Source organism: Lasiodiplodia theobromae, assembly GCF_012971845.1.
Source record: "Lasiodiplodia theobromae strain AM2As chromosome Unknown scaffold_40, whole genome shotgun sequence".
Classification (NCBI taxonomy): Eukaryota; Fungi; Ascomycota; class Dothideomycetes; order Botryosphaeriales; family Botryosphaeriaceae; genus Lasiodiplodia; species Lasiodiplodia theobromae.
In genome coordinates, this window is record NW_023336520.1 from 245,686 (window position 1) to 269,317 (window position 23,632).

Here is a 23,632-nt window from a genome sequence, read left to right on the forward strand (position 1 = left end):
AGCCGGAAACGGAATTGTACTGCACGTCACATATTCCTTGGTCGATCAATTAATAGAAGGGAGAATGGGTCTTTTGTTGTGATAATGTTCATTTCACACTACACGCACGATAAAAACAGGACAAGAGACCACTTCGCGCAACTGGAAACCTGCTTTTTCCTGCATTACACCTACCATCCTCTCCTCTCGCCAATCTTGTCATCGTCCGTCTTGCAGGGACGCACATATACACATATACACTGACTACTACGACGGAACCAGACAAATAAAGCACAACTTGAGGTATCAGCGACAGACTTCTACGTCCGCATATTCGACTTCAAATATAAAAAAGAAAAACTCCATCCTGCCCGAGGTATCAAACCCACTAGATATCTTCCGGAAATAAAAGAAAGGTAAAAAATTTTCTGAGTCTGATCAAAGATTTGGAACGAAGCTGCGACGCCCAAGTAAGACATGGCGTTGTGCCAGGATATCTCAATCAGATAACGAGAGACGAGAATGCGTGAATAAGTGGGGATCGCTCCACCTCTTTCGATAAGAAAGCCCGTTTATGCCAGATGTACAGTTTGGAAATGCCACGTTTGAGGATATCAAGAGGGGAAAAAAATACGTTGAGCCGTGGTGCTACCACGGGGCGATGTACATCGTCAATTATTGACGATGTTGCTGCTGAAGGCCAAAATCAAACCCGTGCTGTTGCTGCGGCGGAGGATAGCTGGGACTTGTCATGGGCGAGCCGTACGCGCCAGGGATGGGTACAGCCTCGTACTGCTGCTCACCGGGAGCGGCGGGCACATGCTCCTGGATGTGTTCTTGAGGCTGAGGAGCGAAGCTAGGGCTCATGGGTTGCGGCGGTGAAGGCTGACGATAGCTGGTGTCGTTCGGCGGGCTTGGGTGTCGACTGGAGGGCGGACTGACATCGGCGCCGCCGGCTTGGGGCTGGGGCGGAACGGGCGCATCGTCGAACCCATTCTGTTGCATCTTCGGCGTAGCGCCCGTGACGCGGATCGGCGGGGGCTGCAGCTGGAATGGCTTGGGCTCCGCGAAGCCGCGCGGGTACTGGACGCTCTCCTGGCTCTCTTGGAAGGCGCCGTGGCCGTTCTCAGCCGCGGACAGAGGGTCGACGTAGCGCGGGTGGCCTGGCGGAGGCTTCCAGCCGTCACCAGGAGTGAGCGGTGGCGGGCCGAAGCCAGGGGTGTTAGGTGCCGACTGCGAACGAAGCTGGGCGAGGTACAGGTCAGAGCGGGCGCGGTCGCGGACTGCCATCGACTTCCGGAGCTTGCGCTTGGACCAGAAGCGGTAGAAAACAATGCCGTAGACGATGATTGTCAGCGTCTCGATGACAACCTCGATAATGCAGCAGACAAGGGACCAGTCCTAGGCAAGTCAGAATTGGCACGTCTGGCCATAGAAGGGATGAAGTCTTACCTGAAGCCTGCACACAAGCGCGTACTGGACCTCGGCTTCGAAGAGCTCGCGGCGCTTATTGTCTTTGCACGCCCAGCCCCACATATCTTGGCCGTTGCCGTTGACCTTGCTAGAGTTCAGGATAGCAGCGCCAATTGCCCACATGACGATGCTAAAGATGAAGAAAGCCACGGCAAAGACGGTGTAGTAGACGGCAACCTTCTCTGCTCTTCGGTGGCCGCCTCTCCAGTAGGCGGCGAGGATGACAATGGACATGAACAGCGAGATACATGCAATGACGAGCAGAAGGATCTGGGGCCAGGTCTTGGTGTTTTCCGCCCAAGGAGGCAGGTTGCTGCGGGCGGGCAGGTGCTTTGTGGCATTGAAGATGGAGAAGGTTGCTGCAAGCATGGAGAGAACAATGAGACTGCAGCTGAAGTTGATACCGCGGAGGAAGAGCTTGGCAACTCGCACGCGGAACTTGATTTTCTGGCGGGGTGGTTAGAGGGGTGGCGCTGAATCAAGGCAACGGCTGGCTTACAAGGTCCTTCTGCTGCTCCTTCTCGGTATCGCCCTCATGCTTCTCCAGGATCTGCTCTTCGCGGAATGTGGGGCTCAAGACGGTCTCGAAGTTGCGGGGCGGGGCGCCGGGCGACTTGAGGGCGCTCTTGAGCGGGCTCTTGGGCGTGGGTGGGGGCAGGTATCTCCGGTCGGTCTCCTCCATCTCGACGCCGGTGTAGGATTCGTGGCCCGAGGTGCGGTTGTTGAGATAGCCGAAGCCCACGTCGGCGGGCTGAGGCTGGGGCGCGTAGTGGTTTGTGGGAGGATCGGAGAAGGGGGAGCGGGTGGGCTCGAGAGGAGAGTGCACGGAAGTGGCTTCGGCGAAGCGGGCGGTCCGGGGCGTCTTGAGCGAAGTGGCGAACGAGTCGGTCGACGGGCGACGACCGGTTGTAATGGTCACTGTGGGAATGGGTTTGTCGTTGGCTGACATGTCTCAAGTGCGGAGATGACGTGAGGGGCATGCGTGTGCGGAAGGAAAACAGCGTCGAGCTTCGATCAGACCCGCTTCACGAAGCCCAAGCAAAGGAGAGACGAAGGGGGACGAAGGGCGGAACCAGCAGCCGGAGAAGAGAGGTGAAGAAAAGGGCGGGCGCACGCGGGCTCGCGGCCTTTTGTCTGGGCGGGCGCTTCGCGAGGCGGCGCGCAGATTGGACGGGCAGCGGCGAGCGCTTGGGGGTGGAGAGAGGCGCACTTACAGGCTCAAGTAGGCGTGGGTGCTGCGCAAGCTGATAGGCGCAGCTGCGGGTGCTGAGGTCCAGAAATAGACGCCGGGATCGATGGGCTGCAGGCGCCGTTAGCAATCATGCTCTTAGAGCCGGAGCGGATCTGCGTACCCCGGACTGGTGTCGCTGCGCTAGCGATGGTGGTGGTGTAGCTGCGGTCGAGGTCTGGACGGCACGGGCAGCAATGGACGCTCTGCAGCAGCGAAGCTGGGGATTTGAAGGAGAAGCCGCGCAGGAGAGGTGCTGGCTCGAGGGCAGCCAGCACGGCAGCGTGTCGCGGTGGCCGTAAGCGCCGACATGCTGAGGTCCAATTAAGGCGCGGAGTGAAGCGCTGAGCTCGCGGTGGAGACGCACAGGCCGACCACACGGCAGGGGCGTTCTGGCGCGCCATTGGCCCGCCTGCGGCCCACCATGGCCCGCGCGTCGGCCTGCACATCGAATCACAGCGGAAGCGCAGATCGCGCGCAGACCCTTTGCTGCTGCTCTGCTGGCCCGCACTGATTTGACCACCTCTCAACATGGCCTGACTCCACGAAACAGTAAACACATCACCACGCTGCTATTCCGGGCGCCTCGGCACATGCGGCTCCAGCCTCAGGCAGCATCAGGCAGCCCTGCGTTCCTGCATCCCCATGCCCCGCCCATGACGCGCAAGTGCCACTCTTCATGCATGTCAGATTATCATACTTTCCATTTTGTATATACACCAGAACAACGTCGCTCAGAACGGCTTGCCTTCCTTCCTTCCCGAGAAGGTCGTGCCTCTCAAATTCCTCCTGTAATCCCTCCAATGCTTCGTTCTCTCGTCCGCCCCCTTCGCTGGCGGATCCCACCAGGACACGCGGTTGTCGTCGCCGTCCGGCTCGTGATCGTCGCTGTTACGCCGCTGACGCTGACCGACCAGCTCCGCGGCGGCACTACGCCTGTCCACGCCGTGGTCCGAGACAATCGGGCGCTGCGGTGACACGCGGGAGTAGCAGATGCGGTCATCGTCGTCATCGCCATGACCGAAGAGCTCTCTCGCGCCGTCAGGCGGCGTGGGCGGCGCGCGGAAGTCAAGGCTCTCGATGTGCCCCTCACACCGGTCCTGGTGTACGAGATGCTGCGCTGTATGTTCCTCCTCGACCGAGATACCTTGGCAACCAAAAAAGCTGTCGTCAGAACCGTCAGAACCGCGGCGTCGGGTCCCTGCTGCGTGGCTACTGCCGAATAGAGAGGTGGGGGAAGGGACGAACCTACCGAAGAACTTGTTGGACGGCGAGTCGGACTTGTCCGTCGAGCTCCTGCTGCTGGCCGGCGAGGAAAAGGGACTGGACTTGGTGACATGTTGATTCCAGGGCGCTGACGCGAGCTCCGGGTCGACAGAGTCCCCCCCAACCTGTACGCAGCGCTCGTCGTGCTGAGCCGAACCCTTACCTTTTGGCCAGAACGGGATCTCAAAGGAGCCGCGCTTCGCCATTCGCTCCGCCATCGACCCACCCGTCCGGATGCTCCCTCCGCTACCGAAGCTGGGGCGGCAGGACGGCGGCTCGAGGCTAGGTCGCCCGCTGTTGTCGGTGCTGGAGCTGGCGGGTCTGGGCGATGATATGCTTTTCTTCAGCGCCTCGCGCTCCTTACGCTGACGTTCCTCCATTTTCTTCTCCGAGATCCCCTTGCCCCAGTGCGATAATTTGTCCGTCACCTTGGACACCAGCAAATCCAGCTCGTCTGGCTTCGTGTTGCCCTGCTCGTATGCCGTGTGCTTGCTGTATCCATAGAGAGAAGTACCCGCGCGGCCAGCACCGGGCCGACAACTAGGGCGTGGAGAGGAATTTCCGTTTCGGCGAGCCTTCTCATCCTCGCTCTTGCCCTCCGCATTCTTTTCAAGCTCCTCCTTTTTCCTCTTCTCCTGCCACCCCCGCCACCCCTCTAAAAGCATCTCTCCATCGCTTGGCGGCGCCTCTCTGTACATTGTCACCAGCCCTTTCTTCCCCCTCTTCGACTTCGCCGGCGCTGGTGCTTTCGTCTGTTGCCGAGAAATCGAGCTGCTTCTGCTCACGGGGTTCCGTGCCACGGGCTTCGCCGAAGTGGGAGACGAGATGCTAGGTGGCGTGTTGCTGCTATCAGATGGTCGCGATACTGAAGATGGTGACGATGACCGTCCAATTGATGGAGCACCATGGGCTGGAGGCTCGCGGTGACGTGCTTGCTCATGCCGCTGCCGCATCTGCCTCTCATGGCTGCGGAGCGTTGAGCGCATGGTTTCCTTCATGACACTTGTAAGTCAACAGTATTCGTGTGCTGCGTCTTGTGTTTGCTGGTGCCTTCTATCCAACGAGACGGTGTTGTTGGTAGGTGATTGCTATTGCTGCTATGGAGTGCAGTCGAGTGTTTGGATTGCCTGCGCACTGTTTTGGTGCCGTGTCTTATCCAGTAAGATAAGTTATTGTTCAGTTTTGAATGCAAAGCGACGACTTTGGACAGTGAAAGGATTTTGATGGAGTTCCCAGCCCCGCAATGCAGCACTGCTACCGTATTCTTATATGACCAACGTCGACATTATCGGTCCAGAAAGACACAAAGAGAGGTGCAAATCAAGAACAAAGAACTATGCGAAGGCTGTGGTCTTGAATGGCTTTGTGGCATTGAGGCTGGTAAAGAAATTGAAACAGGTAGCGATTCCCAGACAATGACATTGTTAAGACTAGATCAGGGGCAAGATCAGCGCACACGCCGGACGAACATCATTTCGACAACTCTGCCAGGTGTCGACAGTATGCACGTACTGAAATCAAGTCTTCTTGCAAATGTCATGAGCTTCGTTCCGTATCGTATTGATGTTTCGTTCCTTGCTATCGCTACAAACTCATGCACTCTCCGTTCAATCGCCTTTCTAACACCGATCATTAATTCGCCGCCCCATTAAGACCATACTTTGTCACATCCTCAACGCCACCTTCCAGCAGTCTCCGCGTCCCAACGATTTTCACCAACCACCACATCAACTTCAGGCAACATATCCTCCTTCCTCTCATAGCAGACCATGGCTCCATGTGTGGAGGTAGAGTAGAGAATGACAAAAAAATATTTTCCGAACAGACACTTCTCAGAAGGGAAAGCCAGAAAGTCTGGCCAGACTACCAATACCATGCTCAAGGTACAGCAATGCTAAGAAACAGGCTATCAAGAAAACATCAAAATAAACCAGCCGATACTGGCTCTACTGCGTATTAGGTTGCTCCTGGAGATCGTGCGAAGTCAGTGAGAAGGGCAGTCGGAGCAAATATCATCGGTGAAGTGAATCGTACCATGCACTGAGCACATACCAACATGCTGATGACAACCCTATCACCCCACCGGTGGTACTACAACAATAACAGCGCACCACCAAAGAGACCGCCAAGCAGGCTGGCCAAGCTGGTCCGCTGAAACCCAGCGGCCGCACCCATCGCGGGAGGCAGTGGTGAGCTCGAAGCTGAAGGGAGGGCCGAAGCTGAGAATGAGCTCGACGGCACCGGTGTCGAATGCGTGCAAACCCCTCCACCCGGGCAAGTCGCAATAGTCGTTGTCGGGATGCCTGCTCCGCTGCCGCTTGGCGAGCCGGTGATAGTCGAAGTTGAATGCGTGCAGACGCCGCCGGAGGACATAGATCCGGGACAGATGGTGACAACAACTGTTGTGTCCGGGACAGAGGACGACAAGGGCCCCGTGCGGCTACCGACCGAAGTGGATGGTGAGCTGGTCACGGGATTGGCGGTGCCCGTGCCGGATGGTGTCACTGGGGAGGACGACGGCCCGGGCCCGGGCCCCGAAGAGCCGGTGGGCGAGGTCGGGACGGGAGTGGAGGAGCCGGATGACGGGAACACGGTCGGGCTAGCTGGCCCGCTCGTGGGTGGGGCGGCGCTGGTCGAGCAGGGAACAGTGAGGGTGACAGTGGCTGGGCCGCCGTTGGATCCACACGAGGCGCAGGCAGTTACGGTTGTCGTAAAGCCAGGCGGAACCGATCCGGTGCTTGTCGACGGCCGATTGCTACCAGTGTAGGTCTCGGTAACGGTGTAAGCCGTTGAGGTCAGGCCACCGGTGGGGCAAATAGTGACATAGGTAGTGGTGTAGACGGTGGTACGAATTGTTGGTAAAGGAGTGCTGCTCACACGATCTTCCGTGCACGTTGTCAGGACTTCTGTAACGACAGGCAGTGGCGTCGACGATGTAACGCATGGCTCGTAGCTAACAACAGTGATATAGCTGGGCGCAATCAACCCGCTTGGGGCTGAGCTCTGTGCTGATGCACCGGCTGTTGCTGCTGCCAGAACGGCAAATGTTGCTGCTTTCATGCCTGTTGAAACCTTGGTGTGTTGCGGAAGAGAAGGGCAGTTGCGCAAATCAATGATCAGAGTACGTTTGAGTAGTGGTAAGGGAAGGGGAATGAGCGACAGTTCAAGTCTGTTAGACCAACGAAAGCAACAACGCCGAAAATCAATGAGGACAGCAGGTGGTTTTAAGGAGAGTGGATGAGAACTATCAGACATGGTAGCAGAAGATGCTATATAGTCGTTTTCGGTTGTTGACAGTCGGGTATCCTGAAGTCGGAATGTCATTGTCTTGGTATAATAATCTGGTGTTTCACAACCAAGACTTCCAGTTCGACAGGAATGCAGCGCCTGTCAGGCCAGAGCCCGGCGTAAAAGCCATAGCATGTATGGTCTAGTATCCCCTGGACCATTCATGTCTTCACTGTCATGCCTTGTCGGTCACACGCGCGGGATGTGGCCATTGGACGATCTGCCTGGCGAAGTCTGTATCCGTTCTATTTTCAAAGTGTCTTGCTTAGTATTGGCCGGTGAACGCGATCTTTTCCATGCTTGGCTTTGTGTGGCAACTCCTTTTGAAATGATTTCTTGCGCCAAGCATTCCAACTGTGATATGGCTGCAGTAACAAAGGAAATTCCGTGGCCTTCGTTGTATCGCAAACGGAACTGCTTAAGCCATTAGCAATCTTATGATAAGAGGTTAGTTCGCTTGGTATCGTAACGTAAGACGGGTAATTGAAGGGTCCATCTGCATATGAATGCATCACATACGTGAAGGATATCAGGACAATAGCTTCAACCACCTCGACTTTGCTGCAAGAAAAAGCAAACCAACCTCGTAATCGAAGTGTCAGATTGGACCACGTCGAAACCTCGTCCATGAGGCATCAAGAGCGGGTGTTGGAAATCTTGCTGCCGCATTCCCGGTGGAATGCTCAGTGAAAGACCTCGACCACCATGTGACACCATGTCAACACAGACAATTTTTTGGGACGAATGTTTTGTCTAAAAAGTATTTGGGAGTATCATTGTTCAAGTATCTTTTTTTCTTTCAGCTCATTGCTACTAGGAAATTCGTAACCCTGTGCTTCGCATTTACAAGCTGACGGCGGTGCGGAAGTTCTTGCCAGCGTAGATAGCCTGGCTGCCAAGCTCCTCTTCGATACGGAGGATCTGGTTGAGCTTGGCCAGACGCTCGGAACGAGCGGGAGCACCGGTCTTGATCTGGCCAGTGCGGAGACCAACGACGATGTCGGCAATGGTGACATCCTCAGTCTCACCGGAGCGGTGGGAAACCATGACGCCCCAGCCGGCAGCGAAGGAGTCCTTGGCAGCCTGGACGGCCTCGGTGATGGTACCGATCTGGTTGACCTTCAGGAGAAGGGCGTTGCAAGCCTTCTGGTCAATGGCCTTCTTGATGAAAGCCGGGTTGGTGACGGTCAGATCGTCACCAACAATCTGGAAGTCAGAGGTCTTGAAGAAGTAGCTCCACGCCTCCCAGTCATCCTCAGCGAAGGGGTCCTCGATGGAGACAATGGGGTACTTCTGAGCAAGGGACTTGTACAGGTCCGCAAGCTGCTCGTAGCTGAGCCACTTGCTGGGGTCGCTGTTGGGGTTCTTGAAGTCCAGGTCGTACTTCTTGGCGTCGGTCTTGTAGAACTCGCTGGAAGCAACGTCCATGGCGATCTTGATCTGACCGGTGTAGCCAGCCTTCTCGATGGCCTCGGAGATCAGGTCGAGGGCCTCCTCAGCGGTCTGGATATCGGGGGCAACACCACCCTCATCGCCGACGTTGCCGGCGGACTGGCCGTACTTCTTCTTGGCGAGGGACTTCAGCTGCTGGTAGACCTCAGAGCCCTGGCGCATGGCCTCGGAGAAAGTGGGGGCCTCGCTGCAAATTGTCAGCAGATGCATCGACGGGGGAGACCATCAGAAAGACGCACCTGGGAACGATCATGAACTCCTGGAAAGCGAGACGGCCGCCGGCGTGGGAGCCGCCGTTCAGGACGTTCTGGAAGGGAACGGGCAGGACGTAGGGCTTCTTGGTGCCGGCAAGGTCGGAAATGTGAGCGTAGAGCGGGACGCCCTTCTCGGCGGCAGCGGCCTTGGCAACGGCCATGGAGACACCGAGGATGGCGTTGGCACCAAGCTTGGTCTTGTTGGGAGTGCCATCGAGGTCGATGAGGAACTTGTCAACCTTGGACTGATCCTTGACGTCGATGCCCTCCTTGATCAGAGCGGGGGCAATGACATCGTTGACGTTGGCAACGGCCTTGGTGACACCTAAGACGGCAACGTCAGCTATTTTATCGGCGAGCCTACATGGAGTTTGGGAGACGTACCCTTGCCGCCCCACTTGGACTTGTCGCCGTCGCGGAGCTCGCAAGCCTCGTGGGAGCCTAATGTCGCCAGTCAACAACAAATCGCCCGAAGCTCGGCGTTGGGGAGCATACCGGTGGAGGCACCCGAGGGGACGATGGCGCGGTGGAGGCCAGTCTCGGTGACGATGTCGACCTCGACGGTGGGGTTACCGCGAGAGTCGTAGACGGAGCGGGCGTGGATCTTGGTGATGGCCATGGTTCTGGTGGGTGAGGGTTGCAGTCAGCGGGTGGTGACGGTCAAGGTCAAGGGCCAACAGGAGCGGGAGGGCAGGCTATATAGATGGCGTGCGAAATTTAAATCGCTATCAGGGATGACATTTCGCGTGATGTCAGATGTTCAGACAAACTCTGTGTCGAGAAAAGCGGCCCCTCTGCCGATAGCGCTGAGCTCCGGCGCACGGTTTGGGTAACCAGATGCTCATCCGACTGGCGTCACTGCGGCCCAGCATGGTGTTTCAGGCGGCAAGGGTCGGCGAATTGCTTACCTGGAATTGGCGGCTCGATGGGGAAATGCTTGGTGATGGATTCCGCAGGGCAGTTGTGAGGAGGAGACGGAAAGCGTTGAGCGATGGCGGGGTTCGCAGAAGAAGAAAAGGTGCGCAGCCCCTCCACGCCAAAAAGGGAGCTGGGACCACACGCCTCATTCGCCTCATCGCTGGCCAACGGATCGATCCTACTCACGTGACGTGCGGCGAAACGCTGCCCCGGGCGCCGGCCGGCGGCGCGGCGCGGCTGGAGCTGTCGTAGCTGGTGCGGCAGCTTGACACCATCGCCCTACGCAACTTACCCACCCGCTCCTCCATCACGCCCTGCACGCCCCGCCCATCCGCGCCGCCTCGTCTTGCAGGCCCACCGTCCATTGCGCGAATTTGTCACCAGAGCCGCCGCACCACCACCACCACCACCGCCGCACCCGACTCTGCTCCGCCGAGCCCGCCCACCTGCCTCCCATCATGAGCGGCACCGGTTTGGACCCCGAGCGCGAGCACGCCCTGGACGAGTACAAGGCCAAGCTGCTGGAGTCGAGGGAGTGGGAGGCCAAGCTCAAGGCCCTGCGCCTCGAGATCAAGGGCCTGCAGCGCGACTACGACGTGTCCGAGGAGAACATCAAGGCCCTGCAAAGCGTCGGCCAGATAATAGGAGAGGTGCTGAAGCAGCTGGACGAAGAGAGATGTGCGCTCCCCGCTGCTCCTGTTGGCTTGCTGTGCTAATGCGATGTAGTCATCGTCAAGGCCTCGTCCGGCCCGCGCTATGTCGTCGGCTGCCGGTCAAAGGTCGACAAGGCCAAGCTGAAGCAGGGCACTCGCGTTGCGCTGGACATGACGACCCTGACAATCATGCGTATGCTTCCCCGTGAGGTCGACCCGCTCGTCTACAACATGTCGTTGGAGGACCCCGGCCAGGTCAGCTTCGGCGGCATCGGTGGCTTGAATGAGCAAATCAGAGAGCTACGCGAAGTCATCGAGCTCCCTCTGAAGAACCCAGAGCTCTTCCTTCGTGTAGGGATCAAGCCGCCCAAGGGTGTCCTGCTGTACGGCCCCCCCGGTACAGGAAAGACGCTTCTGGCGCGTGCTGTGGCGAGCAGCTTGGAGACAAACTTCTTGAAGGGTGTGTAGCATTCATCTGCACGAATAATGGTGCTCGACTAATATCCTGGCAGTCGTTTCATCCGCAATCGTCGACAAGTACATCGGCGAGTCCGCCCGTCTCATCCGCGAGATGTTCGGTTACGCCAAGGAGCACGAGCCCTGCATCATCTTCATGGACGAAATCGACGCCATCGGCGGAAGGAGATTCTCGGAGGGCACATCTGCAGATCGCGAGATCCAGCGGACGTTGATGGAGCTGCTCAACCAGCTGGACGGCTTCGATTACCTGGGCAAAACCAAGATCATCATGGCCACCAATCGGCCTGACACTCTAGACCCTGCGCTTCTGCGTGCTGGACGTCTAGACAGGAAGATCGAGATCGCTCTGCCCAATGAGGTGGGCCGCTTGGAAATCATGAAGATCCACGCTGCCAGCGTGCAGACAGAGGGAGAAATTGACTTCGAGAGCATTGTCAAGATGAGTGACGGCTTCAACGGTGCCGACTTGCGGAACGTTGTCACCGAAGCGTAAGGCCTGCCTTTGCCGAATCTGGTGTGTGCATTCACTGACGTATACAGTGGCCTGTTCGCCATCAAGGACTATCGCGATGCCATCAATCAGGACGATTTCAACAAAGCGGTGCGGAAAATGGCCGAGACGAAGAAACTGGAGGGCAAGCTGGAGTACCAGAAGCTCTAAGGCCGCTTCTGTCACGCATGTTCTCGTTACGACCAAGTATATTGCGGCTGGCGTTTTGTCGCGGAGGTTCGCGCACCAAAGGCATGGACTCGACAATTGCATGATAGAAGCCCGGGTAGTGCTGTAATATATGAAATGAAAACCCTCAACCAGCCAAATGCTCTTGGGTGCATTTTCGGAATACGTCAGCACGAAGCTGGCGCGATGCTCTAGCAACTCAATGCCTCACAGGTTCCATCGGCCGAGACGCCTGCCCTTACGCTTTACGTCGCATTTGCAAATTGGCACAAAGTTGAAGGCATGGTCTAGATTTGCTAGCCATCATCGTCAACGAAGCATGTCCTTGCTGCCGCTATTCGCATTCGCGTTGCCTGGTGTAATTAGAGTTGCTATGGTCTGGCTCGCCAAACCATCTCAACAATTCTGGGCTGGGTCCGTCCCACATTCCGAAGAAACTAAACATTCCAACGCATTCCAGGCGGTGTCCAGTAGGATGGTTTGGAGAGAACGCCTAGTACCTAAAGACGAAGCAGTTGCCACTGCGGATGCCTGCAATGATAGACAGTAGCAGAGCTTATTGCATCGCCAGATGAACGGCGGGTACGACGCCCCAGAAAAACGAAGCTCTTTGGCCTTTTGAGGGCTTGTGATCCGAAGCCATTTCCTTCTCCTCTCCCTTGGGCGGGCTTAAATCACGGGAGTAGCGTACTCTTCTGGGAGCCTTTGCGCAGCGCGGGCTCAATACTGCCAACGGAGGAGCTGTTCCCCGGCTCATTTGCCGTCTCTGTTCCTATCGACAGCTTTTCTGACCTGCGTCTCCAGTGAGGCAATCTCCGCTGCGTATTCCCCACCTTGCAAATCAGTTCTGGTTGTGTCTTCGCGTCATGCAAGTGGCCAGAGACTCCGCGGTCCGGATATGCACTCAGCAAATGGTAGGCTACGCACCGCTTTTTTCTTCTTTCATCTCCAAGCTCTCAAGCTTTAGCCAGCCCCAGTATAACGCCTGATAGGTAACGAGCGCACCGAGGAAGACCTTCGCGACGGGTGCGCCAAAGTCGCGGTAGAACGCTCTCTGTTCGCGGATATGTCAGCCCGGCATCCGTACCAGTGTTTCCCCACTGACTCATTTGGTGTCTATGGAAACGGAAAGAGGAATACAGATCCATCGCGCGGTGTCAAGGGTCTGTGTGGACGTGGAAGCAACGCGAAGGCCGGGCTTACTTGCGCATTCCCATATGTGGAGGACTTTTCCTGCTTGGGGGGGTTTGGCGGCTGATACGATGCATACTGCCTGGCTGGCCTGGCGCCCAATGGCCACGGGATCCTGGTGACGGAGGCGGCGGCGGTGGAGGTGGAGCGACGGGGCAGCAGCGGCGGCAGGCTGGCCATGCGCGACGCGGCGGTGCCGATCATGACTGCTGGTCCAGGCAACCTCAAAATTGCAAGATATTTATGACTCCTCAGATGACAGGCGACGTTGGCGTTGTCGAGGCGGGCGGAGAGGGGGGGTCAGGCAACGTGGTCTTTGGCGGAGCTGTAATAAAATCGTGGTTCGTTGCGCGGGAATTGAAGCTCGCCATCCTCCCTCGACCGATCTCCGCATCCCAGATCAACGTAGCCACATTGAGCAACAACCACACCTCTTGCTTTCTTTGCGAGCTTCGAGCACAGCATCTGGACGACTTCTCCCCTGAAACCTCGCGTCCCGGGATCTTCCAAGCCTCGCTCCAAACCCGCGCGCTGCCAGCCCCCCCTCGAGGCCACCTCCGCGCTCTCGCCGCAACCCTCCGCATCAGTGCAACACAACCCCAGCTCCTCTCCACCAACAATGGTATGCGCGAACCCCGTTCTCTGTAAACACCGCGACTGCTGATCCATCCCGTCCCTCTCAATTACAAACGCCACTGCCCCTCAATCGCGCGCCCTCCCTTCACTCGACCACCACTTGCTGACACTATCTCCTCACGCCAGGCCCAAACTCCGCAGCAGCGCCTCGCCAACGAGCGCTTCGCCAAGTCCGAGGCTTCCAAGCGTGGCAAGCCGCAGGCGACCATCAAAAAGCAGGAGGTTCACAAGAGCCCGATCAGCAAGGGCTGGATCGGTACGTGGCCACCTCGAACGCGTGCACAGCTGCCTCTTTACTGCAGACGGCGTATGCAGGAAATATACACAGGCAAACGCATCTGACTCAAAAGACTCTTACTGACTCTCTATTTCACTTTCTAGCCGTCCTCGCCTTCGTCCTTTGCGGCGGCCTCATATTCGAGCTTCTGCGCCTGTTCTTCTAAACTACGGCGAAGTAGAGTTTCGCTATGTCAGACACTCGTTACCAAGCGCATCGACAGGAAAGGTGGGGGGAAAAAGATCGTTGAGGCACTGAGGGGACGAAGGCGAAGATCTGGGGATAATGGATCTGGATACCCTAAAGCAGGAAGAGATTGGGAGCGAAGCCTGCTGTCCGTGGAGACGGCCAGCGTCGTGGAGCAAAATGCGTGCTTCATTTAGGTGCGGTACAAATAGTGTGCCGTCTCAGTCTTTTAAAAGCTGAGATGACTGCGCTCACTTCTTAACCATTTTTTTTTTTCTTTTGCGATATCTTCTAGGACAAGGGAGTTATACGGGCATTGCGGGTTTCAGGGAAATGGTTTCATACACTTTCCCCTCTATTTAGGCTTAGCCGACGATGTGGAATAGCAATAGCATATCCACGAAGCTATATCTACGTGTGGACATGGTATTCACCAGGGTTGTGTTTTGAAAAGGCGCATAATGAGTAGTTAATACTCGCATTTGAGCAATATTGTGTTACGTAATTCACATCCACTCCTGCAGATTCGTTTCGACGGCCTATAGCACGAGTTGATACGTTCTCGAAGACGGATTGGGGAGAGTGGATGTTCGTAACTCATTACGGCACCAGCTTTAGTTTTCGAGTGGGTGAAGTATCCGTTATTCTTGCTGTTTGGTATCACAACAGCCCCAACTAAAAGATGAATACATGCGCCTGACAAGTAGACGCGATATTTTGCACCCTCGTGTACAAGAACAAATTAAGATGGACGTTACCTGAGCATTACTCCTCGTCGTCGAACTTATGGCCATTCTGATGGTGGAAATCACCGAGAAGGATATCATCAGGGGCTGGGCCACGGTTATTCCGAGCTGATACTTCACGTTAGCAACCAGGCACCTTTTTTCCTTTTCTTCCTTGGACTTACTCCACTCCGTCTCCACTCTGAAAAAGATCCAAATCCATCTCCTAAATACCTCCAAAAATTGCATCATAAAAATGCCACCCTCCAGATCGTTGAAATGGTCGAGATGCGGGCTGAGTTTGATACTCCAGGTGCACCTAAGGAAGAAGTCTACGACGATGGCCGTGTAATACATCTCCTTGGCATGGATCCAGCGGTGGCGGCGCAGTCCCCAGGGATGCTCGGGGTTGCTTCGTTCAGAAGAGAACAGTGTGAGGTCCCAATCCTTTGCGACGTCCCAATAGAATGAATAAAACGAGTTCGCCAGAACGGCTGCGAGCCAGAGGCGAAAGAGGCCGGCCTCGGACATGCCAAAGGATGCAGGGTCATAGCCGCGCTGCAGGGCGCTGAGCACGATGACGGGGAAGGCGCTGGAATACTTGAGCGCGTTGGCAAGGTGCTGGCCGCCCCAGCCGTGCGCTCCAATGGTGCCGCTGCGCGCATTGCTGCGGCGCACGCGCAAGTACTCAATCAGGCACTGCCGCAGCCGGATCAAGCTGGGGATGCTGATGATGAACGGCACCCAGAAGGCGCCGCCGCAGCCACGCTCGGGCTTGCCGGTCGAGTGTCGCGTGGACGAGAACATCATACAGAGCGTGACGAAGAGGTCGCCGAGGACTTTGGCATACGATGTCAGAGCATCGGCCATCAGGATGTCGCCGAATCTGCCGTCCTGCGCGTCGGCAATGCCGCCAATGCTGATGCGCTTGAGGGTTGCCATGAAGCGGAACCGGCCTGAGCGCGAAAGCGAATGCCAGGGCAACACGACGCAGAGCACCATGACGACCAGATAGAGGTTCGGAAGGACCTCCCAATCCACGACGCGCGCAGGATCTCCATGTGTGATGGTCCAGAAGAGAAGCAGGGAGACGGCCAGCGGGATTGTGAGCAGTGTGGCTAGGCGATAGGTGGACAGATGATGGGGAGGGTGTGTGGCGGATGGGCGGCCGGGGTATTTGATCAAGGACGGGACGTCCTGTACACAGCCGTCGTCAGCGAGGGTTTCTGCACGTTGGGGGTCCGCAACGTACAATGCGGATGAGGTAGAGGTAGTGGAGATTGGCGCCCCATGCCCAGACACCTGCCGAAGGAGTGAGTACAGACAGATTTCCACGAAGCGTTGCTAGCGCTCACAACCAACCCAGTACTATGATCATGGCCACGCGGTAGGGCAGAGGAAGCCAGCGCGTAAAGGAGTCCAGCTCCGGCTCGACGTGCGGATCTCCGTCCATGGCTGCTGCTCGTCTCTCCTCCGATTACACCGCGCCGGCTTGGACTCTTGCGCGGGTGGAGTGGCGCATGCAGGACGAACGACTCGGGCGGGCGACGCAGATGGGAGCAGGGCGGGCGGAAGTCAAGATGAGGATGCGAACATCATCATTTGCGAGTTGCGACACATGTCCAAGTCCAGCCCTACGCGCGGCGCCACCGTTTCTCCGCGCGGCGCGCCTCCACAGCAGGGATCCCCTGCGGCCTGACGCTTGCATGCATCATCGCCGCCCTGCGTCCCGCCGAGCTGTGATGCGCGCCATTGATCAACCGGATTCCTTGGGCGAAGCTGCAACGGTCTCCACGCGCGCGCCGCCATCGTCCTTTGAGCTGGCGGCGCTTGCGAGGGACTCGAGGCGTGACTGCTCTACTCATCCATGTATGACGTCTTTGCGAAGTAGCGCGGAGGAATGACAACAAACGCTGCGTCCCTCGCGGTGTATGATACTGCTTCAGTCTTCTGCCCTCTCTAAACATCTCCGCTCTGCGATAGATTGGTCAAGCACCCAAAATATTGTTTTATTCTGCTACATTCTAATACTCGGTCCGTCAAGCCTGCTCAAGAACAAGGCCGTCTGGGCCGTTGGCAGCGCCCTTGGCGTCTTCTACATGATGCTCAAGCTTAGCGGCAGCTCAGACAACGTCTCCGAGACTCCCGGTAGCCAGAATATTGGCAACAGATGGTCGGCTGGTGGGGGAACCCCTCAGTCACCGTCTTACGCCGAATAAAAATGAACATCGGGGACATATAAAATGGAATGCGTCGTGACCCAACCTCTAAATTGATGTCTACGCTGACTGCACTAAGGCTTACCACGTAGGATAATTTTGCCTGTGTGCTGACTTCCCCTGTCCACGGCACATTTCCTATATCGACGCTATGATTAAGTCTATCAAGTGTGTGTCACTTCACTCGCACTTCGTATTGGGCTCCATACGCAATCCACCAGCTTCTTAACCGGTGAAATGAGATTCCAAGGTTGGCGCTTTCATTTATTGATGTCTCGATTTCCGACTGATTCGAAATGGATTTGACAGCTTATGCCGTGTTTTCCTGTGCACGCGGAGCAGATATTAAGTTCAAATAGGACCTACCGAGTGGAAGTAGATACGCTCCAAACGCGCCTGAAACATGGAATCTTCTCCGCGATCGTCCGTTTGCTGCTGCTGTAAGAGTTTGGCGGTCGAGATGATGGCAGCGTAAAAACGCATCATCTTTCAACGACAGATTAATCGTCTTCAAGAACGGCTGGGTCAGCACTGAGACCATGACAGCTCCGGTATTCAGCATTAACTGTAGCGAGGATCTCATTCAATCAAACTCTCCTTCGTGTGCAGGGGTGGTGTGAATCCAGTTTCGACCGGTGAGCGCGTAGGCATCGGGACTGGGTGAAATAAACCCCTGAATTCCCTCTGCTACACATCCGAAAGCACGTTGATAATATGACGAAATTGACAGCGCATGGTATTGTGAAAGTGTGATGAAGGGAACAGACAAATTTCGGTAGAGGCGAGGCTTGTTTGGAAAGATATTAAGGCCTGTCGCTTGCTGGGGTCTGCAGTTGAGGATTGAATGACTTGCTGGAAAAAAAAAAGAGAAACGCGGGAGACTGTCGGATGCATTGCTGCTTCCAGTGGCGTAGCAAGGCTGAGGAATGGCGCGACATGTTGCAGTTTACCGTTGCCCAATTGACCGATCAGGAGCCTATCAGGCCAACCGATCGCGGCGTCTTGCGATCACCACTAATAATACCTTCTCTTGCTGCCTATAGGGCTCGTTCGCAAGCACACGAACCGAAAAAGGAAATTCTCCCTTCCAGACGGCCGCACGGTAGATATAAGCCCGGTGCGCAAGAGGTTGGGCGGGCGAGAAAAATGAGGATTCATGGACACGCATGGGTTCACACTCCCTAGGCCGACCGTTTCGCGAGCGTCAGTGCGTTGCAAGGGCTGTCGGCCAATGATTACGAGAAGGTCGCCAGCGGTCTTCAACCCACTCTGGCCACGTCGACGGCCAAATTTGGAGAGGGCGCAAAAGAGCTCCTTGGCCGGCTCTTGCCGTGGCCGAACGGACCGCTCCCACCCCAGGGCGTTGGACCACGTGCGAAACGTTCTGGAAGCATTCATACGACGGTGAGCGGACACGGGCGCTCGGACGCTTTTTTTTTCCTTTTCTTCCGGCCCGTCGACAGATGTCAGCGAAACCGCGCGTCAGGCCCACCGCGCAAATGTCGTCATTGCCGAGCAGTCTGTTCGCGAAAAGACGCTGCGAGTACCAACACTCGGCATCCGGCAGCACGGCTCTCCAGATCAGCCTCGCCCTCCCCGATCTTCGGCCGATCGGCGCGCGGCCAATTGTCTGAACTGCCAGGAGGCTGGAGGCCAATTGAGAAGAACCATGGGTCCGGATTCAGAAGGACGCGGGGAAGCTGACATGGACGCGGTTCTGGTGTCATGGCCAAGTGGATGTGGCTAGAACAGGAACCAACTCCGCCACAGGCAGACGACTCGCGGGTGCAGATGGCGGTGTCCTGCTTGACTGGGTGCAGGCCACCGCTCGTGAAACAGCAACCAAGATTCTGCGCGCAAGGGCCGGCGCTGGTTTCGCAGGTGGCGCGGGCTGCAGCCAGCAGGCTTGATCGACGCTACATAGGCGATTGCACGGGCGCACAGATGGTGTTTGGACGGTGGGCCTCCGCAACCAAGATTGATGAAGAAGACGCTCTCCCCGCCCAGCCTGCCTTTTCTCCGCCCCTCGCTCCCGCCGACGCCCACGACCTGCGGCGCCATGGCTTGCGTTGACTGAGCGCTGGTGCTCGTGCGCCGCTCCGATCGACCTGCTCGTGTCATGGTATATGCAGTCGCGAGCTTGAATCACCCCCGCCACTCGCCAGCCATCGCCATGGGCAACGCAGCCTCAGCCGAGCGCGCTGCTGCTCCACGCGACGCCCACCGGCTCACCAAGCCCCGCACCTATAACCCCTCGCCCTCGCCCCAGCTCGGCCCTCAATCAGCCCTCTCCAGCTTCGACGCCGACGACGTTGTGTGGACTTCTGCCGGCTCCTTCCGCTCCAAGCAGGACGCCCGTCAGCAGATCCGCATGCAGCTTTTCGGTCCCCACGAGCAGGACGCCGATGACGACGCAATTCCCGCCGACAACGTCGACCGTCTGTCTCAATCCGGCTCCAATCCTCCCGATCCCGCTCCCGCCATGAACGAGCGTACCGTCGACGTCGACGCCGCCATTGCCATTCTGCAGGAGCTGAAGAAAAGCGCCACGCCCGACCAGCTCGTGGCCTTGCGTATGTCCATCCGCTCTCCGTGCCCGCAAGTGCTAATCTGCCTCCAATTGCAGACAAGGCCCTCCTCCCCACCAAGGATGAGCTGCCTGCCGTGGACACGAGCAACCAGGCCCCTCCAAAGCTCGCCCGCCGCAGGTCAATGGCCGTGCCCGGCCTCGCCACTCGCAACCCCGCCGATGTCTTGCGCAGAAGAGACGACGAGACTCCGCTCGGGAGCTTGGAGCAGCCCGGCCCGTCCGCTCTGACCCGCACCGCTTGCCTGGACCCCCCGCAGGACCATCACTCGGACCACCGCGCCCAAACCCCTGGGGAAATGGACTATGCTACCTTGACAAACAAGATAGGCACCCTCATGATCACCAACGGCGCCCCGTCTCCTGCTCCAAGCATCATCTCACGCCATCTCGACCGCAGAACCTCCCTGCCAGAGCTTCACCAGGAAGAGTATTTTGCCATGGCGTGTGGCCCTCCAGCCAATCCAGGGGATTCTGCCAACATTCGCGGCCCGCTTCGCCGGTCCGAAACGGTTGGCCCTTCTTCTGCGTATGCGGAGCTCGACGCCCAGTCGACTGAGATCCCGAGACGATCGAGAAGGTCGCGAGTGCCCAGCGAGTTGATGCTCCAGCGCCCATCCACCCCGGAACCCGATCCCCAGAAGGTGCCGAAGCTCTCTGCAGATGACTACATTGCCGAACTGCAAGCCTCGCCGTATGGACAAAGCCCTTTCAGCCGTGCCACACCATCGCCAAGGCCCCCTGAGAGTGTCGACGACTGCTACCACGACCAGACCGAAGCCGAGAAGTTCAGGGCAGAAGCCTTGCGAATCCTCGATGGAAGTGTAGCCGCCGGCCTGACGCCGAGCGAGCGGCAGCCCAACCAGGGCTACGACCAAAGCGCTCCGCAAATCAGGCTGCAGCGACCTGCTCAGGCCCTTCACTCCGACTCGGGATATTCGTCAGGCACTAGCCTCAAAGCCATGCAATTTTCACAATCGCAAGCTGGCAGTTCCATGGCTCACTCCGTCTGTAGCGATGAGGCCACCACAACAGTGCCGTCTACGCCTGTCGGGCGACAAAACGACCAGGCTTTTGATGAACCCGCGGACGCTGCAGACGGGCGTAGCCTCTACACAATCAATGTGATGCTGGCTACGTCTCCTCAGAGGAAAAAAATGGAGAACACGGAACAGAAGATAGAAGCTGAGCCGAAGGTCGAGTCAAAAGCAGAGACAGATGCCGACACTAAGTCTAGCTGGAGGAGGTCTCTCAGACGATCCAAGTCGTGGAAACGGATGTCTTTGCGAGATTTGACTTCCACATCTCCGTCGCCAACTCCCAGCATTCCCAGCGACAGTGGCACTAAAGAACCGACCCCAGGACCACAGATGCCCCAACGCCACGATTCGGCCATGGAGCAAACTTCTACCGAAAAGACGGCGTCGCAATCAACCCGGAAAAGGCTGCAGAAGCGCAAATCGACGAACACGCAACCAACCGTGCAAAGCATTAAGCCCATTGAAACGGGCAGCATTCCGAATGTCCCTGAGGATCTTGCTGTCGGCTACTCCAAGAGGATAGAGGATTCCCCCGGGTTTGGCCACTTGGAGCACACCTGTGTCTCGCAGACCGGCCCGGTGGAGCAATCTGCTGACTCCATCCGCTTTCCGTCACCAGCATCTACTGAAGACGCGGGAGACACTCTCTCCTCGTTGCCAAAGCAGAACAGCAAGCAGAAACGGTCATCCAAACGTGTGAGTTCGCCCTCCCCACTGAAGCAGGTCTTCAGCTTTCGCCGCAAGTCCAAGAGTACTTCGACTGCCCCTGAAGACGCGGATGAGGAGGGGACGAAACCTGCTCTTGATTCATCTGTAAGAACTGGCTTGCAGGAGCCGGGTGATTCTAGTGGTGTCGCCACGGTTTCTGACTTTGGCTCTGTTACACACTCGCTTGGCGGTTCGCCCTACGACATTGCGCTATCGTCACTGCCAGTCAAGCCACATATATCTGGGTCCTCGGCTATACAGCCGCACCACCTCAGCACCGCTCTGGTCAAGCCCTCCAAGAGCGGCCAGAACATGGACGATGCAACAGCATCTGAATACGCGCGCATTCGTAGCAAGTACCGGGCTGAACAGAAAGAGAAGCGTCAGCAGAAGAAGCGGAGCGAGGATGAGGATAAGAAGCAGGACGAAGCCTCTTCCGAGAGCAGCAAGCCTCGTACTCGCCCCGCTAGTTACCATGACCAGCAGCACCAGGAACAGCAGAAGCAGCTGCAGGAAACTCAACTGCCGTCCTCCATCTCCCCAATTCCCAACTTTTCTCGTCCGCAAAGCATGGTTCCCAAGGTTTCGTCGGCTGGTTACGATAGTGGAAATAGCAGTACAACCGAGCTTGACAACAAGCCGCTCCCAGCAGAACCACACAAACCCACCGACAGGCCTGCGTACAGACCCTACCGCCGGGGTCTGTTGACCAAGTCTTTCTCTCAATCTCAGCCACGCCTAACGAGGGCCGCTACCTTCGATGTTCGTGAGGAGAAGATTCCCGTTGAAGGCGAGGAAGGTCTTGAGAACGAAATGTGCAAGGCGCCACTGGAGCGCAGGCACACAGACAAGCCAATTTCGATCGTTGGTGATGCTAGGCCTTGCTCTGCAGAGGAAAAGATGGTGGTGGACCTGGAGGATGGTCTCGCGATTGTCGATGCGCGCACAGAAAACGAGGCGAAGGAGAAACGGCAACGCGAGCTCCCGTCTTCACTACGCATCCAGACACACGGCTGGGAGCAGACATCTAACTTCTGGCGCGAGCGGCGTGAGGCATTTGGAAACCAGACTCTGGGCCACGAGCAGGCCCGAGGCGCAAAACCGATGCACGGCCGCAGCATGAGCGTCCAACACCGGAACCGCACGCAGCTCCTTCAGCGACCAGCTGCAAACCACCACCAGCACGCCCGTAGCCAAAGCCAGCAGGCTATGCACTCCTATTCTCAGTCCTCATCTGCCAATTCCTCGACCCGCGCGTCTCCCAGTATCTCCCCCGCATGGTCTCCAGTTCCCCAAGAGATTTCCAGCCCGGTCAAGCAACTTCCCAACCCCTTCGCCGCTAACTCCGCTTCTGCGCGCACCAAAAAACGCTCTAGCATCCAACGCTACTATAGCACCCTGAACAGGAAGGACGCGCACCAGACGGATGGAAAGATGAGTGTAGAAAGCGTTGCAGAGGAGAGTGAAGAGAGGGAAGAATCGCCAGCTGTGCCGCCAAAGTCTTCGATACAAATAAGTACGAAGACTAGCTACACGGCGGACCCGCGGGAAAATGACTACTTTTCCCGGAAATACGGGGTCGAGCTCGGGGATGTGCCCGTGCTGACGAGTTCGAGGGCAGTCTGAGCTGGATGCTTAACCTGCCTTGTTCATGCTCATGGGACTGATAACTCCTGCTTTCTACCCTTGAGAGTAAGCGCTCTCGGGAGTCACATATTTTTCTCTACCATCTGATTCTATTCACATTTCATTCTCAGATTGGTAGTCCCTTTCCCTGTCTTATTATTACTTTCCCAGGCCACGGCAATGCCCTCGACGCAGCCATCGACCGCTCCATACCTTGTTCGCTAAAGCATCCTCCTTTTGGCTTTGTCTTCGGATGCCTGCAAGGTCGGAGCAAACAGATAGCGCTCTTTCAACGATCATATTCACTACGCATACGAGCATGCATGAGAGATGCACAGGCACGTACGCATACGACGAAGATAGAGTAACTATCTCAAATTCAGATTGATGGGGTTTTAAGTTTCTATTCTTGTATCCACTACAGACGGGTATCTGGAGGAGGGGGTTTTGTCTATTTCATTTGGCGTTCAGAGTAACGAGGACTACATCTGGAGGGAGACGTAAAGAGTTTTGCTGAGCCCTTTGGTTTTTGGACATCATGTGACAGCTATTGGAGAAGGTTAATTACGTCATCAGGATGTGGATAATGTATGTACATGCGATGTGCCTTTGATCTTAACGAGTTGGGCCCACAGGGTGACACCAGCTCGTGGACGTATGCCGCGGGAATAGGTTGTGAAATACGATCAACATGATGGCCCTTCCGTAGATTTCTCGTGTCGTTCTGGTCGCCTTTCCATGCACGTTGTGTTTTTCCTCCGATAGTT

General features: G+C 56.8%; 8 protein-coding genes across 8 annotated transcripts; 3 read left to right on the plus strand and 5 right to left on the minus strand.

Annotated features, from left to right (window-relative positions):
- Nucleotides 1–654: 654 nt before the first annotated feature.
- Nucleotides 655–2,401, minus strand: LTHEOB_10650 (uncharacterized protein; the record flags this gene model as incomplete). The annotated part of the gene is made up of 3 exons (XM_035507319.1): nucleotides 655–1,380; nucleotides 1,432–1,899; nucleotides 1,952–2,401. The coding sequence occupies 3 exons, from the start codon at nucleotides 2,399–2,401 to the stop codon at nucleotides 655–657; spliced, it is 1,644 nt and encodes a 547-aa protein (XP_035367260.1).
- A 1,013-nt stretch (nucleotides 2,402–3,414) lies between these two features.
- Nucleotides 3,415–4,944, minus strand: LTHEOB_10651 (uncharacterized protein; the record flags this gene model as incomplete). The annotated part of the gene is made up of 1 exon (XM_035507320.1): nucleotides 3,415–4,944. One exon carries the CDS (start codon nucleotides 4,942–4,944, stop codon nucleotides 3,415–3,417), a length of 1,530 nt encoding a protein of 509 aa, XP_035367261.1.
- Nucleotides 4,945–6,245: 1,301 nt separating this feature from the next.
- LTHEOB_10652 (Protein grc3) lies at nucleotides 6,246–6,713 on the plus strand (the record flags this gene model as incomplete). The annotated part of the gene is made up of 1 exon (XM_035507321.1): nucleotides 6,246–6,713. The coding sequence occupies one exon, from the start codon at nucleotides 6,246–6,248 to the stop codon at nucleotides 6,711–6,713; it is 468 nt and encodes a 155-aa protein (XP_035367262.1).
- Nucleotides 6,714–8,077: 1,364 nt separating this feature from the next.
- LTHEOB_10653 (Phosphopyruvate hydratase) lies at nucleotides 8,078–9,559 on the minus strand (the record flags this gene model as incomplete). The annotated part of the gene is made up of 4 exons (XM_035507322.1): nucleotides 8,078–8,873; nucleotides 8,926–9,265; nucleotides 9,325–9,381; nucleotides 9,436–9,559. 4 exons carry the CDS (start codon nucleotides 9,557–9,559, stop codon nucleotides 8,078–8,080), a joined length of 1,317 nt encoding a protein of 438 aa, XP_035367263.1.
- A 757-nt stretch (nucleotides 9,560–10,316) lies between these two features.
- On the plus strand, nucleotides 10,317–11,652 carry LTHEOB_10654 (26s protease regulatory subunit s10b; the record flags this gene model as incomplete). Its single annotated transcript, XM_035507323.1, has 4 exons — nucleotides 10,317–10,536; nucleotides 10,585–10,971; nucleotides 11,024–11,480; nucleotides 11,532–11,652. 4 exons carry the CDS (start codon nucleotides 10,317–10,319, stop codon nucleotides 11,650–11,652), a joined length of 1,185 nt encoding a protein of 394 aa, XP_035367264.1.
- Nucleotides 11,653–12,589: 937 nt separating this feature from the next.
- LTHEOB_10655 (Pantetheine-phosphate adenylyltransferase family protein) lies at nucleotides 12,590–13,065 on the minus strand (the record flags this gene model as incomplete). Its single annotated transcript, XM_035507324.1, has 2 exons — nucleotides 12,590–12,724; nucleotides 12,874–13,065. The coding sequence occupies 2 exons, from the start codon at nucleotides 13,063–13,065 to the stop codon at nucleotides 12,590–12,592; spliced, it is 327 nt and encodes a 108-aa protein (XP_035367265.1).
- A 1,660-nt stretch (nucleotides 13,066–14,725) lies between these two features.
- Nucleotides 14,726–16,138, minus strand: LTHEOB_10656 (Exs family protein; the record flags this gene model as incomplete). Its single annotated transcript, XM_035507325.1, has 4 exons — nucleotides 14,726–14,814; nucleotides 14,871–15,882; nucleotides 15,938–15,987; nucleotides 16,048–16,138. 4 exons carry the CDS (start codon nucleotides 16,136–16,138, stop codon nucleotides 14,726–14,728), a joined length of 1,242 nt encoding a protein of 413 aa, XP_035367266.1.
- Nucleotides 16,139–19,077: 2,939 nt separating this feature from the next.
- LTHEOB_10657 (uncharacterized protein) lies at nucleotides 19,078–22,865 on the plus strand (the record flags this gene model as incomplete). Its single annotated transcript, XM_035507326.1, has 2 exons — nucleotides 19,078–19,477; nucleotides 19,531–22,865. The coding sequence occupies 2 exons, from the start codon at nucleotides 19,078–19,080 to the stop codon at nucleotides 22,863–22,865; spliced, it is 3,735 nt and encodes a 1,244-aa protein (XP_035367267.1).
- Nucleotides 22,866–23,632: the final 767 nt, after the last annotated feature.